Raw genomic sequence first — 15,918 nt, 5'->3', positions numbered from 1 at the left:
AGTCGCTAATTTATTCTTGGTAGTTTCTGTATTGAGAGACACAGTATTTTTCTGTAAACAATATCAATCATCTAACATCACTTAAAGGCTTTTAAATGGTTCAGTAAAGGCTTTAGTCCTTTAGATGCAGATGGAAAGCTATCTCAGTGTGTTCTGTGTAACTAGGAATGAATTCTCTGTCTGCTTCTACCGTTTACATTAATGATAACTGCCTTTCAGTGCATCATTTAAACATCATTACCACTTCTCCATCCTCAGAATTATGATTTCCGTTAATGAAAAGGTGAAAGCTAATCTGAATTACTGTTTGATTAATAAGAACTTGAGTACATTCTTGCTATTTGAGGGCTGCTATTTTAAATCTTTGGTTCAAAATATAGGGTGGCATTTCATTTCTAGCAATACCCCTAAGGAAGAATTGCTTATAGTCGACAATTACTGTGGAAACTCCTTAATTCACCCTGTAAACAGTTTTATCGATTTGTCTACATTTATTAGTATTTTTCTGTGGCTCCCAGTTTACTCGCCTTTGTCACTTGAATGTCTGATCACTGTCCTGGTGCCTGGTTAGAAAAATGCGGGTTTCCATTCTTGGGTGGAAATTGGAGAGTGATCACGGTCATTTGCTCGTTTTTGCCCAATTGGCTTGCCTTGACTCTGGTGCGTTTAGCAGCTTCTCTGCTCCGAGATGGCTGGAGATGCCATACTATTTAAGTTGATTTTTCTCCAAAACTTTAGAAATGCTTTTTGGCTAATGAGGAATATTTAAATTCAAGGGCGTTGTATGCTGTAACTCTGTTGCGTTGCCTTTTTGTTTGTGTCTGCTCTCTCTGTAGGAATAATTTGACTGTTATCGACATGATTGGTGTGGAAGGATTTGGGGCGAGAGAGCTACTGAAAGTGGGTGGAAGACTGCCTGGCACCGGGGGCTCACTGCGGTTTAAGGTGCCCGAGTCCACGCTGATGGACTGCCGGCGACGTGAGTCTGTGCGTCGTCTGTGCACGGCGCTCGGGCCGGGGGCTGGGTGCTGAAGCCAAGGGTGCTCAGGTGGGGGGCTGGGTGCTGAAGCCAAGAGTACTCAGGTGGGGGGCTGGGTGCTGAAGCCAAGGGCGCTCAGGCAGGGGGGCTGGGTGCTGAAGCCAAGGGCGCTCAGGCAGGGGGGCTGGGTGCTGAAGCCAAGGGCAAGAGGTGGTTATCAGAGTCTTTAACAGTTTACAGTAATTCGTTGTACAGATGCAAGTAATTCAATCAGGCAGGCATTTGAGCATATGTAGTCTGGTACCACTTGGTTAGGAAACAACAGTTTAAATGTGTAACCCAACTTAAATAATAGATAGTAGTTGGGGGGAGTATAATGTTAAGTTCCCAATAGTGTTAAAATATAAGACCAGTCTTATGAAACTGTTAATTTTGTTATCTGTTACCTAATCATGGAAACTCACACCAAGTGTCGGTGGAGAGGGGCTTAAGGGAGAGCTGCCCAGTAGCACCGGGCATGTTCTGCAGTGACGGAGATGCTCTACGTTTGTGTCGTCCAGTGCGGCAACCACGTGCCACACGTGGGTGATGGGCGCTTAAAACAGAGCTCGTGTGACTGAGAAACTCGGTGTTCAAGTCTATTTAAAGTGGCCATATGTGTCCAGTGGCAACTATATCAGGCTATGCAGATTTAGAAATTTATTTAAGTGTTCCATTAGAAATTTCTAAATTTTGCATGTATTTAAATGCTTCTAAAGTACTTAAATTAGTTTTAAGAACTTCCTCAGGAACTGAGACAAAAGTCAAACTGTAGATATAAAATGTTTTTGATAAATTCTGTCTTGTTTTCCTACTACTAATTTTAATCTTAGGACACACTGAAAGTATTTTAGAGTAACAGTATATTTCCCATGGAGAAAACTGGTGAAACCTTTGGATAACTTGTAGAACTATTTTAATGCCTGATTGGATTTTTTTTATAAGAAAACTGTGCCAAATGAGCACTGTCTGAAAAGATTAGCCATTTTGCATTCAAAATCTTCATCAGTGTTCTTTAAATCATTCCTTCACTTACTCATTGAATAGTTTAGAGTTGACCTTAAAAGCTAGAATTAAGGAAGAATATAAAAACTGTGGAACCAGATAAAATGTTAGTCCTAATATGGAGTAGATTGTAGATTATGGATATATAGGAATATTTTACAAACTGATACTTCCTCCCTTTTTAAATGCCCAGTATGAAATGTGCTCTCACTTACTTACAAAGATTTTGCTGCTTCCTGCCCTTCACGTAATGAGAGTTTTAACCATATTTCTCGTGTCTGTGGTGTGTTTACGCAGAAGCGCACACACCCTCCTGACTGGCCCTGTTGGGTTTGAAAGGATCCTGGGTGCCTGTTAGCTCTTGGTAAATCCAAACTAGGAGGCTTCTGAGAAGAATGAAATCTTCTACCTTCACCTTTAATAAGTAAAAGAACAAAGAAGAGGTTTTGGTTACTTTTGGTACCTAGGCAGGTCACTTAACTTAAGAAAAATCTTAATGAGTTAAGTATTTTTATCATATCTTGGTAATATAGCAGCATCTAGAACTGTTCTAGAAATTAGTTAGGAATCATGCTTTGAGGTTATATTGAATTTTTCTGCATTTTAGTCATGTAGATCATGCTTTGTTAATTCTGTAAATGTTGATTCAGTAAATTATTTGAAAATAAATTTTGCAGTTCATCTGTACTAAAATCTCCATTTTCATCCTCCCTAGAACTGAAAGACAGCAAGCAAATTTTATCAATTACGAAGAACTTTAAGGTTGAGAATATTGGACCACTTCCTATAACTGTGACATCTCTGAAAATTAATGGGTATAACTGCCAAGGTTATGGATTCGAAGTGCTGGACTGTCATCAGTTTTCCCTGGGTCCCAACACGTCCCGCGACATCAGCATCGTGTAAGCACTGGGTTTTGACTTCAGTTCGGGGGCGCATCCACTATACTGTGGGGAAAACCTTTGTCACTGGTAAGATTGTCTTAAGTTGTTTTCATGTAAACAATTGTCTTTTAGAGGTAAAAATTCCGCTGTCATTAGGATTATTTTGTTTTGTGCCTAAAGTGAAAACCATCAGAAGTTCATAACGATGCCTCTTGTCGTCAGGTTTACTCCGGACTTCACGTCTTCCTGGGTCATCCGCGAGCTGACTCTGGTCACAGCGGCAGACCTGGAGTTCCGCTTCACTCTCAACGTGACCCTGCCTCATCACCTGCTGCCGCTGTGTGCGGACGTGGTCCCGGGACCCAGCTGGGAGGAGTCGTTTTGGAGGCTCACTGTCTTCTTCGTTAGGTAGGCCACCCCTGCTCCACTGCGCCTCCTCACCAAGGGAGACGCCATCCAGCCGAGCTGCAGGGAATGTATGTGGCCTGGCAGAATCGAAGCATAGGGATTGAGTGGATTACGTTGCTTTGAGAACCCTGACAGTCATGAAGTAGGCGAAGTGGTTCCCGGTGAGCTTTAAGAGAACAGAGAACTAAGTGTAGGAGAGCTCGAGGATCTGAGAGTGTAACAGACAGTTGCACTCCAAGTATGTTCATTGGCAGTCCCGGGGAAGATATAGATGTTGTGTATAACGTTTAAGATATATGCACATCACCTATGGTATATGGTGTTATTAGCTTAGGGCAATGGCAGTTTGAGATTACAAGACTAGAATGAGTCTTTCGGATGTGATTTTTATCCTGGAAAAATCTATAAAAATTGAATTGAAATGTCAGAATGATAACTATTCACCTGTTTAGAAATTTTGCTTTTTGAAATTTTGAGACATCAGAAATTTTAATGTCGTACGTCTTATAGAATCTGAGTAGTGTCTCTTTAGACGTCTGCCACCACTCATTCCCTTCTTGTAGAGCTTGTCTTTTTACTGCTACTCAGAACCAGGCAGGAATGAACGTGTTGTTTTTGTCCTCAGTCTGTCTCTGCTGGGTGTGATTTTAATAGCCTTCCAGCAAGCACAGTACATTCTGATGGAGTTCATGAAAACGAGACAGAGACAAAACGCCAGCTCCTCTTCGCAGCAAAGCACTGCTTCAGTGGATGTACTCAGCGCTCATTCTCACAAGTAAGGGTTCTTGTCGTGGGGTGGGGGAGATGGTGGCAGGTCTCACTTTTGATATTACTTCTGATTTTATGCTAAGGTGATATACCTTTAGAATCTGTACAGTTCTCCTCAAGTCCTTGTGTGGCAGCTAAGCCGTCCCTTCTGGGATATGCTAGACTTCATGTAAGGGCTCAGTTTGTACCTTGTGGAGCTTGAATGAAAGGTGAGAAGCCCTTAGTACACCCCGCCCCCACCATACTGACTGCGCCGTCTTTCTCCTGCAGTTGGAGAGGAGAGGTTTGTTCAGCTTGCCTTCATGTTAAATGTTTTTCTTCTTAAATTCAGAAGCAACTGCAAGAACTTTCTCGATGCCTACGCCCCCTCCGACAAAGGCCGAGGGAAGAGCTGCCTTCCAGTCAGCAGCCCGCAGAGCAGGACCCAGAATGCGACGAAGAGGAGCCCGGCCACCTGCGGCCATTCCCAGAAGAAGCACAAGTGCTCAGTGTACTACGGGCGGCACAGAGGCGGCGTGGCCGTGGCGAGCAGCGCCGGCGCCCCCTCGGAGGACAGGCCAGCCCCGGCCAAGGCGGGCGGCTGCCCTGCAGGGGCGGGCGAGGCCTGGGTGGGCCTCAGGTGCGCCGGGGGCCTGAGCGCCAACCTGCAGAAGAGCTTAGCGCTCCCCAGGAGCTTCCTGGGTAAAGACGAAAACACCCTGAAAAGCACAGTTGCTGCCAGTAGCCCTTCTTCCGAGTGCCACGTGAAGGAGGGAGCACAGACGTGTGTGTTTCCTAAGGAAACGGACTTTCAGGTTTCAGAAAGCGTAGCTGAGCTCAAGGAGCGAGAGGTCTGTCCCATGAAGACCCCTAAGAAACTACCTGAAAATCATTTGCCGAGAAGTTCACCTCAGTGCCAGTCAGACTTGCCAGACATTTCCAGGAAAAATAACGGTAATCTTTTCCTCCTCCTCCTCGGTGGTTCTTCTGTCTGTCTGTCTCCAGTGCGTTCTTGGTGTAGTTCGTTTCCCCCTGTGACTTCAGTTCGAATTGTGGCTGTTGAATTTTTAGTTCATGCCTTAAGTTTTATTGGCGCAGGTGTAAATATTGAAATACTGTTTGCTCGATGGAAAGTGTAGGGTGGGACACCAAGTTTTTAGAGCTTTGCGGTTAAGTTTTCTTTTCTAGTACATTCGTTGGGATGATGCAGGTGCCATGTTTTATTGTTGGACACCTATCCCTAAGTATCTTTTGTTTTGGCCTTTCAGACTGTTTGCAAAGATCAATCAACCTATGCTTCTGATAGAATGAAACTTGCCAACTTCCTGGGCTTAACAGCTGCCCCCATAGCATGCTGCTCATCCCTGGTTCTTCTCTACGTGTGTGCTTGTTTTTGTGTATCCATCTTGACCATTTTAATAAGCACATTTCTGTTCCCTTCAGCAGTCGGATTTTTGACACTTTTTAATCTTGAAGAATTCGTTACCTCCGATCTTACTTGAAACAGCAGAATATAAATAACTTCGTATTTTTCACTCCTTGATATTATAGAGGAAGTCATATATTGGGTGATGCTGACGAGCTTTATGCATTTAACGGGGACAAAAACTCCAAGCTGAATTTTAAATGTTCCCTCAAAGGACATTTCTAATTTGAAAGGAAGCCGGGGTGCTCTGAGGAGGACATGGTTTGGGCCACTTGCATCATTCCTGGTGCCCCTTGTCCGCCCTGCTGGCATTGGCTCCGTGCAGCAGTGTCTGCTTGAGGACTCCTGTCCCCGTGGCCTCTCCCGGCATGCGAGGGCACCCTCGAATGATGCGCTCAACCACATCTTCATCAAGGCACAGCGTTGCTTGTCTGAGGGTGCCGATGGTGGGGCTGTGGGTGCCTGTTCTTCCCTTTCTGTCCCAGATGTTCTCTGCAGCTCAGACTACAAAACTCTTGTGAAAAGGGTGAAATTTTGGAGTGAATCTAGCTGAGTATTTCTCATTTCATGCATCACATAGGCCTGAGAACAGTATTTGACATAGACTGACTTTACACAAACTTAAAATCAGACTTGTTTGAAGGAATTGTCGCTCCACAAGTGCGTCTTCTGTGGTCCGTTGCATCTGTCGGACGTCTGTGTAAACGTGCCTGCTGTGTGCAAGGGCTTGGTCTTGCAGGATGGATGGACCTTCTGCTGCGTCAGAGCACTTTGAAGGGTGTGGACCTTCAAATGAGAAATTGCCGGGAGGGTCAGAGGATTCAGGTCCATGCTCCTGGATCCTTGTCTACTTCTTGCTGTTCAGTTCCTGTAATAGAGCCTAGATGACCATGTAATATCTAATAGCACTCAGGAAGAGTGAATAAATTAAATAGAGGAGCCCACAAACATAGAATTTGCTTTTGTATCCTTATAGATTGTAGATGGTTACTCCCCGCCGTCCCCAAACCTTCCTGCCCTGTGCAAATGACTGGTATGTTTAGGATGCTTTAAATGGAAACAAATATCTCACTTCAAGAATTTTTTAGAAACTGCTCTTTGGCTGACGTGTCAGCCTGTTAAGCAGTGTCGGGGTGATTGTGGGTCAGATCAGATCAGGGTTGATCAAAGATCTATGGCTTTTCACCATGTTCGTACCAGCAAATTCAAAGGTGCTAATTCACAGGCCTGTATTTCTCCCCAGAATTAATCTGTCAGCAAGAGGCTCCTCACAGGGAAACCCGTTCACTGACATGTATTTGGTTCTGTCTTCTCTTTACATCACTATTGTAGGAAAATATCAAAGAGGTTAATAAGGAAACAAATGGCCCACCATTAATTTGTGATTTAAGCATTTTAAAGAATTGAGAATTTTAAAAGTAAGAACGGACTGAGAAATCTAGGGCAAGAAAATTGTAGTTTAAAGATAGGATTGGGGTTTATGGTAATCCTGAGGGTTCAGGGTTCTCTTGTCAGATATTAAAGGATGGCATTGTGATAAGCTGGCAGATGGTGACAGGCGGGGAGTCGTCATGTATAAAGAATACTCAAGAATGAGAAAACCAGAAGTGTTAGACCCTTCTGAGTTTTCACTTCCAACTTTGGAGCATCAGTTTTTTTTCTATCTTGAAAAGGATTTCACTTTGTGTTTCCGTCTTAAGATCCTTTCTAGAATCTGAAGAACATAGCTTCAGTCTCGTGAGCTGAACTCAGCCCCCCAGGAGCCTCTTGGGAACGGAGGTACCACTCCGCTGAAACCAGTCAGCATCTGGGCCGTGTTCTCCTCCCAAAGCGCCCAGACGCTCGTAGAAACACGCCTAGTGACAGGACAGCCTTTGGGAAGAGGGTCTGGGGAGGCGGCCTGTTTGCCGAGAGCACCGAAAGTGGGGTCCTGAGCCCGGTGGGACTCCGGAGCGCCTGAGCGCTGTGCCTTCTCACTCTGAGGCAGTGCTTTTTCTGAGCATAGCCTGCTGTATGAGAATAGTCTTCTGAGCTGTGTGTGAATGGCTACGTGCTCACCATTATTCTGGAGAAACTGTTTTCTGAGTAACAGAAAATGTGTCATCCCTTTCATGCTCTTTCTTCTGCTTCCTTCTGAGAGGCCTGTAGTAAATAATAAATTAAAATTCATGATAGACGTGCAGTCTGCCGACAGATTCCTCAGGGCTCTGTTTGACACACTTGTCTACGGCCATCAGCCTGTCAAATAGCTGTGAAACAGTGACACCCTCGAAGTGTGTGTTACATGGTCCAGAGTCTCTTGACAGTCTGACAGGAGCAGGGCTTTATGTGTAGTGTAAATAAGTGATCTTTTGAAATATATCTCTTTTCAAATGTTTGTAACTATTATTTTTTCATTATATGATCAAAATAATGTAGATTTAAAGCTGGGGACCAATTGCTCCTGGCCTCAGCATGATGAAAGAGGAATATTTGGCAAATTTTTTGTTGTCTCTGCTTGTAATAATGTAAGGGATAATGAACTTTTAAATTTAATACCCTAAAGCCTTGAAATTAACAGTGCTTGGAAGTCTTTAATGAATTGGACAGATACTTACAAAATTTCTGAAATACCGGTATTTTCAGAAATTAAAAAAAATAATTTCATTTATTTAAATACTTACAGATACCAAGAACTAGAAATGAAAATCTAGTGGTTTACTCAAAATACAGCATACAACTAGATTTGATACAGCTCAGAAAAAGCACTGCCTCAGAGTGAGAAGGCGCAACACTCAGGCGCTCCGGAGTCCCACCGGGCTCAGGACCCCACTTTCGGTGCTCTTGGCAAACAGGCCGCCTCCCCAGACCCTCTTCCCAAAGGCTGTCTTGTCACTAGGCGTGTTTCTAAGAACGTCTGGGCGCTCTGGGAGGAACGGCGAGAACACGGCCCAGATGCTGACTGGTTTCAGCAGAGTGGTACCTCCGTTCCCAAGAGGCTCCTGGGGGGCTGAGTTCAGCTCACGAGACTGAAGCTATTGTTCTTCATAGCTTCAAAACTCTGAGCAGGATTCTGGCCCATTCCTTGTTTCTATTCTTCGATTGTTTTTTATTTTTTATCTTCCTTTTTATCTTCTTTTGTTCTTTATCTCTGTGGCTCAGACATTCCTGCTGTGGCAGAAGAGCGTGTGAGCCCGTGAGCCCGCACACTCAGTAGCATGCCCGGGGGTGGCTCCATTTTTAGAGCCAAGTATATGCTCACGGTTATTTCTGAATTCTTGAGTATTGCCATGTTAGAGTTTCTGGAAGACCAAATTTGAATTCGTTTTATTATTGGTCCTGATACACTCCAAAGGGTCACAAAGAGTCAGACACAACTGAAGTGACTTAACCCGCCTGATTCTTAACCCCCACAGTAGGTATTAGCAATTTTCTGAGTCTGTGCTTTATCCCTTTTAAGGGGTGGTTTAGTGTTAGATATTAAGTTTGGATCCTTTCTAAGAAACTTTGATGTCTGATACTTTTAGTACTGTTCTTGGCCTGAAGAAAACTTGAGGAAAATAATTTTCTCGTGAATTAAGGTTCTAGGAAATTCATGGCACATTTTTAGAGAATAACTGTATTCTGGTCACATGGATGGCTTCAGGAACCCAAAGTGATGTCTTTGTGACATTATTTTCTGTTTCAATCCTGTCTCCCTTGCTCTTGGCTCTTTCTCAACTCCTTCGTGGTGCTAGATATTTTTTTTAAATTAATTCTAATTTGAGGCTAGTTACTTTACAGTATCGTGGTGGTTTTTTCCACACATCAACGTGAATCAGCCACGGGTATACATGTGTCCCCCAATCCTGAACCCCGCCTCCCACCTACCTCCCCATCCCATCCCTCTGGGTTGTCCCACAGGTGCTGGATATTTCACCGGTGGGTGTCTCACACCTGATCTGTGTTGCAGAGGATTTCATGTTCCCCGCATGTTTATAGCTACATAATATTTACATAATTTTCCATTAACAAAATAAAAGAGCACTTACCTTGTAAGTGTTACTGATACAGTGGGTGCCTCTTGCCTTGAGTCAGCTTGATGTGCAGCTTCAAGGTTGCAGAATCTGGAGGGCATTTGACTGCTCTCCTTGTCTGTGTTGAGGGCCTCGTGCTGCCCCAGGCCCCTCAGCGAGCAGATGACAGCCTGTAGCCTGCTCGGCTGCGGTGTGTTTGCAGGCAGGCATCTACACTTCCCCAGGTGGCCAGGGTGTTATGAGGGACTCTTCCTTAAAGAAGAAAGGGGAAGGTATGAAATCCTTTCTGACTCATATTAGTGTCTTGAGGCCAGTTATCATGGGGCTGAGGTTGATTTACCTTATTTTGAAGTCAAGGATAGAAGAAGAAACACACTTAGGAATGAAGTTACTTGGAAGAACAACGGAGAGATCACATTTTCAGATGGCGGGTTTGATCCCTGAGTCGGGAAGATCTCCTGGAGAAGGAAATAGCAACCCACTCCAGTATTCTTGCCTGGAAAATCCCATGGGCGGAGGAGCCTGGTAGGCTGTAGTCCATGGGGTCGCAAAGAGTCGGACACGACTGAGCGACCTCACTTTCCTGCTGATGCCGACCTTGCCTCGTGAGTGGCTCGAGCCCAGTTCTCACCCGAGGGTGCTGTTCCCCTGGCAGAAGGGCATCTCCTGCAGGAAGACACCATGTCCTCCCGTCGTTCGTGTGTCTGTCCGTGATGACCCTTAATATTTTTGTCTTTTCTGGTTGCACCTTTTTAACAGTCACTCAGGGCAGGTGGATAAGGTGTGTTTCACTTCATATTTAAGAAAACTGTAGCTCAGACAGTTTAAGAGACTTACTTCTGATCATAAAACTGCTGCTGCTGCTGCCAAGTCACTTCAGTCATGTCCGACTCTGTGCGACCCCATAGACGGCAGCCCACTAGGCTCCTCTGTCCCTGGGATTCTCCAGGCAAGAACACTGGAGTGGGTCGCCATCTCCTTCTGCAGTGCATGAAACTGAAAAGTGAAAGTGAAGTCGCTCAGTTGTGTCCGACTCCTAGCGACCCTATGGACTGCAGCCCACCAGGCTCCTCCATCCATGGGATTTTCTAGGCAAGAGTACTGGAGTGGGGTGCCATTGCCTTCTCCATCATAAAACTGATCAGTGTCTGAATCACGTCCATAACCCAGGAGTTTACCTCCTCCTCCAACTTAAAAAAAAATTGCATGTTAGATCCTGGTCGAGGAACTAAGATCCCACAAGCCACATGATGCAGCCAGAAAAAAGCTTTGGTAAAATAAACAAGCTGAAAGTTACCATTTTAAATTATGAAGCTCAGTGACGTGAAGTCCATTCACATCATTGTACAGCCGTCACTGGAAACCATTGGTTTCCAGGGCTTTTTTATCCTCCCAATAAAGCCATCAAGCAGTGACCACTGAGCTCTGTCCCCTCCAGTCCCACAGCCACCATTCTCCTTCTTATCTCATGAATTTGACATCTCTAGGTCCCTCAGACAAGTAGGATCACACAGTATTTGTCCTGTGACTGGCTTATTTCACTCAGTACAGTGTCTTCCCTGGTGGCTCAGATGGTGAAGAATCTGCCAGCAATGCAGGAGACCCAGATTTGATCCCTGGGTCATGAAGATCCCCTGGAGAAGGAAATGGCAACCCACTCTAGTATTCTTGCCTGGAAAATTCCATGGACAGAGGAGCCTCATGGGCTACAGTCCATGGGATTGCAAAGAGTCAGCCACGGCTGCGCGACCAACACTTTGACTTGATGATGTCTTCAGTGTTCCCGTGTTGTGTCGTATGCTGGAACTTCATTCCTTTTTCCCCTTTCTTAACCGTTTTTGTTTGTATGTTCAGCAGTGCTGATTATATTCGTATTGTAGTGTGATGAATCATCCTGTTTAAAGCTAATGGTGTTCCATGCTATTTACCACATTATCTTTATCCATCCATTTGTCTGTGCTCAAATTTGGGTGGTTTCTACCTTTGCGCTTTTATAAACAATGCTGCAGTGAGTAGTGATGTGTCCCTCCTCTTTCTTCCCATGACCTCTCTTAATGACTGTTTGGAGAACTCGATATAAGTGCATTTTCACCTGTAAACAAGATAAATTTTTAGAGCGTTCATTGTGGATGTCAGAAACAGCCCTTAAGTCTAAGCCTCATTAAATCAAATGAGATTGCGTGGTGTAGGAATGAAATTTAACTTTGGGGAATGTGAATGGAAATAATTAGCTAGAAATTGAATCATTTTTATTTATTCAAGGGAATAACCAGCAAGTGCCTGTCAAGAATGAAGTAGACAATTGTGAAACTTTGAAAAAGGTTGACACAAAGTCTTCTTCAGAGAAGAAGATTCACAAAGCAGCTAAAGAAGACGGATGTTCTGAGAAACAGGACATACCTTCAGTCGAGGTCTGTATCCATTTTTTTCTTGCCTTTAAGAACAAAACCCAGTTTTAGGGCTTTAAGTTGCAAATATCTGTGTAATAACTCTACATTTGTATTTCATACTTTTTCATACTTTTCAAAGAGGATTGTTATATATTTTGACTTCACATGGATAATTGGTGAGGTTGATGTGTTCAGAAAATTTATCTTCTAATTCTATAGGAGATACTAAAATAATTTTTGATGACATCAGATAGCTTTTATCTGCAAGAGAAGCTGTTCTTAAGCAAAATGGGTTAACTCCTGGGTAAAATTGGTAGAGCAGAACCAGGTCACATATATCTTCTCTCTAACTGTTACCCAACATCCTTTTTAAGGGCAGAGTCTTGCTGATTAGAAGCATAAGCCAGTGTCCCACAGGAGAGGGATGTCCATCTAGCTTCAGTGTGTGGGCCCTGGCAGGATAGACTCCCAGAAGAGAGAGCAAAGCTTGGGTACTGACCCAGCTGGCTCTGTACTGTCCCACCGTGTAGACCACTGCAAAGTGTCTAAAAAGCAGAACCCAGCCTTGGATCTGATAGGAACCAAAGTTCCCAGATAAAGGTGGGAAAGGGATTTAGGAGAATTTATCTGCTTTACCTCAGAACAGAGCTGTCTATGTATTAGCACAGGCACAGTGGGAAAAATAGAATTGCAACTCTGCAGATATACTGTAGGAAAAATGAAGAAAAGGAACAGAAAGTACCAGAAATAGACCAAGGTTCCAATCCAGAAAACCTATCCAGAGACATGAAGGGAACTTTGAGAACACCTCACACAGTAGACTGAATTCAGTAAAACATAAGCTCTTAAAGGCAAATTAATAGGTGAGGATGTAGTTGGAAGAGGTGTATGGCAGTGGCTGAAAATGACTTATTGAGCCGAAGGAAAGGCTTAGAGATAACCAGAGTGAATGTGGAGGAAACATCTTAAGAGATTGAAGATTTTAGGGAAAAGATGATAATAGATAGGGGGAAGTGAAGTGAAGTGAAGTCGCTCAGTCGTGTCCGACTCTTTGCGACCCAGTGGACTGTAGCCTGCCAGGCTCCTCCCTCCATGGGATTCCCCAGGCAAGAATACTAGAGTGGGGTGCCATTTCCTTCTCCAGGGGATCTTCCCGAAAGGGATTGAACCTGGGTCTCCTGCATTCCAGGCAGACGCTTTAACTGCTGAGCCACCAGGGGGACAAAGACAAAAACAGTCCAATGTAAAAGAACGATGGTCTCAGTAAGTGACCCAACAATGGATCAGAAAAGTATTCAGCGATGTGATAGACGGAGAGTTTCCCAATGTGACGGTAAAACCGAATTTAAAGATTCAGAGACACTGTACACCAGAAATGCTGATCCGTGTAATAAACGTAGGCACATCCTGGTTAAGGTGTTGGACTTAAAGCTTAAAGAATTGTGCAGAGAAGATGGGAAATAAATATACATATGTCTATGGCCGATTCATGTTGATATATGGCAGAAACCAATACAATATTGTAAAGCAATCATTCTCCGATTAAAAATAAAAAATTTTAAAGAAAAGGCGGGAAAATCTGACTTTGTAGAAGCATCTAACATCTGAGAGCAGAAGTGCTCTCTCCTTGAGACAGTGAAAATGTGAACAGGAACGTTATGTCCAGGGAAGCTTGCACTGAGGCTCAAAGGCAGTAAACACACATCTGTAAACGCAAATGAACTTGGCAGCCTTGCTTGAAAAACGAAGGTAGTGAAATTTAGGCACCCAAGATAAAAATAAAGATAGACTCAGGATCGAGGAAGCAGTGTTAAAGATCTTTTGAGGTTTCTTCCTATTTTATATCCAGAACGAAGGCTGAACAGTTGTCAATTATGGTTGCAGAACAGAATTCAAATATTAAAACTTTAATGAAGCAGAAATAGAAATAAAATCAGCAAAAACAGGAGGTGGGATTGAAAGATGAGTGTAAAGTAAGTTTTAATTTTCTCTTTCTTGGTAGCGAGCCAATTTTGTACAAAACTGAAGCATGTAGTTTGAAAGGGTGAGAACCTACAAAATGTGCTTCACCATCTTCCTCTTAGCCTTAGAGACATCCTTGGGGAATTAATGCCTCACGTGGAAAAGAAACATGTATTGAAAGTTGCATTCCTTTGGTTCTACTTGATTTTCTTCTGTTAGGTTCAAATAAAATTGAGCCTTAAGTTTTTATTTAAAACCAATACAATATGGTAAAGTAATTAGCCTCCAATTAAAATAAATTAAAAAATAAAATAAAATCACGAAAAAAAAAAACCCAAAAATGCATGGTGTTAGTTTTCTAAATTACTCCCATCATCTGTCCTGCCACCCTTATGTACCTATAGGTTTTGAAAAGTCATGTTAAAAAATAAGGTTTGCTAAATAATCAATGGGAGAACTGGGTTATTTCTCAGTGGTGGGATTTTGCATGATTTCTTTTTTTTCTTTTTTATACTATTCTGTTTTTGTTTAAACTCTATAAAAAGCATGAATTTTTCACTGAAGTAAATGAGTGTGATACCATATAAGAAAATCACAGACATTCCAAGCCAGAAATTTGTGGTCTGTCGAGAAAGACAAGCTATTTCCATGTAGTCAAGTGCTCAGGTCAGCGCGTTGTCACAGGGGTTTCAGAGGTGGGAACATCGGCTTAGCCTGCAGGGCCGTGGAAGCCCCGAGCAGTAAGGAGCTTGTGCAGGGGGTGTTCGGAGAGCCTGGGGAGGGCAGATGGGCACCCGGCACACGGGACCCTGAAGCGCGGTCGGGAGCCACAGCGAGGGAATTGTCTGACCGAGAAGCAGCTCAATCAGGAGGGGAAGTTGGGGAGGCAGAGTCAGAGTCCAGCCAGCTTGCCAAGGCCTTTCAGGCCGACTCAAAGTGTAGATTTTAGTCCCTGAATCTCAGTTGGATTCAATGAAGTAAGTGAGCACAGGCCCTGGGAAGGGATGCTTGCCTGCTCAGGAATTCCAGGATCAAATTTTTAAAAGCACTCTGGCCCAAACAAAAAGTCTCTTTGGAGGATTTGGCCTGTGGGTGGCCCGTTTGGGGACCCTGCTGCAAATCATGAGAGCTGTTGAAGGGTTCTGCCCTGGGCAGGGTCGGGGGCTGGTGAGGCAGGATGACAAACGGAAAACAACCTGCAGGCTGCCGTCTTCGTGAAGGTCGTGATTGAGGATCTTTAAATTCAGTTTCATAAAGGTGGCGAAGTGCCTGTGATGAAGAGCCAGTGTGGCGGTTTGGCACGTGCTCGAATGAATGTGTGAATAGGGTATTTCTGCAGGACCAGTCTGGGTGTTTTGGAGGCTGGGTTGGGGGTGGCAGGGATGGGTGCCGGCTCTCTTCTCACCAGGACGCTGTTCCTCTGCTGGGCGGTGTGATGTAATCAAGGCCGGGCTTGGCAGGAGTGGGTGTACAGGATGGGACAGTGTAGGAGACAGACCTCAGGACTTCTGAGGACCTCAGTGCTTGAAGGAGAGGAGCCATTTGCAAAAATAGGTCCAGGGTTTGAAGTCTGGGGAACTAGAATTTGGGGAATCGGGACTTCCCCAGTGATGCGTTCCTGTTCATTTCAGGGCAGTGTTGCCTAGTGGTTAAGCGGCATGGTTTTTTGTTTTTGTTTTTTTGCAGCTGATGTGAATCCAGCCCCTCTTACTCCTTAGTGTTGGGTGAGTTACTCAACATCAGTTTCCTCATGTGAAACATGAGAGTAGTGATGGTGTTCCTACCTCTTAGGGTCTCGAGGATTAGAGGAGTGACTGTGATAAGTGCTTGGGACGGCAGCCCTTGGGAAGCACTGCCCAGTAGTTAGAATCAAGGAGGTGACAGGTGTGACCATGATCACTGCCAACAGAGGGGAAGCCAGACGGGCACGGGAGCACCCAGTGGGTGGGTAATGCGGAACTGGAGCCGCTGTTGCGAGGCAGGCCCAGGGCCCGGGACTCGGGAGCGTCCCCGTGGAGGTTAGCATTGAAGGTGATGTCAGCTCTCTGACGCGGACACCGAGGCCAGCGGCCTGAGTCTGCTT

At 44.4% G+C, this 15,918-nt stretch overlaps 1 protein-coding gene across 12 annotated transcripts in view; it reads left to right on the top strand.

Annotated features, from left to right (window-relative positions):
- The window catches only part of TMEM131L (transmembrane 131 like), a 173,506-nt gene that overhangs the window by 135,915 nt on the left and 21,673 nt on the right, over positions 1-15,918 (top strand). For all 12 annotated transcript variants that reach the window (XM_086345878.1, XM_086345886.1, XM_086345876.1 and 9 more), the window contains 6 exons: positions 837-979; positions 2,739-2,925; positions 3,130-3,315; positions 3,941-4,090; positions 4,415-5,016; positions 11,746-11,894. In XM_086345878.1, coding sequence (XP_086202004.1) covers positions 837-979; positions 2,739-2,925; positions 3,130-3,315; positions 3,941-4,090; positions 4,415-5,016; positions 11,746-11,894 — 1,417 coding nt within the window. The remainder of the gene's footprint in view (positions 1-836; positions 980-2,738; positions 2,926-3,129; positions 3,316-3,940; positions 4,091-4,414; positions 5,017-11,745; positions 11,895-15,918) is intronic.

Source organism: Bos grunniens, chromosome 17, assembly GCF_055505025.1.
Source record: "Bos grunniens cultivar Pamir isolate PY7600 chromosome 17, Bosgru_T2T1.0, whole genome shotgun sequence".
In the NCBI taxonomy this organism is placed as follows: domain Eukaryota; kingdom Metazoa; phylum Chordata; class Mammalia; order Artiodactyla; family Bovidae; genus Bos; species Bos grunniens.
The sequence above is the reverse complement of the archived record's forward strand: the minus strand, read 5'-3'. Positions and strand labels throughout refer to the sequence as shown.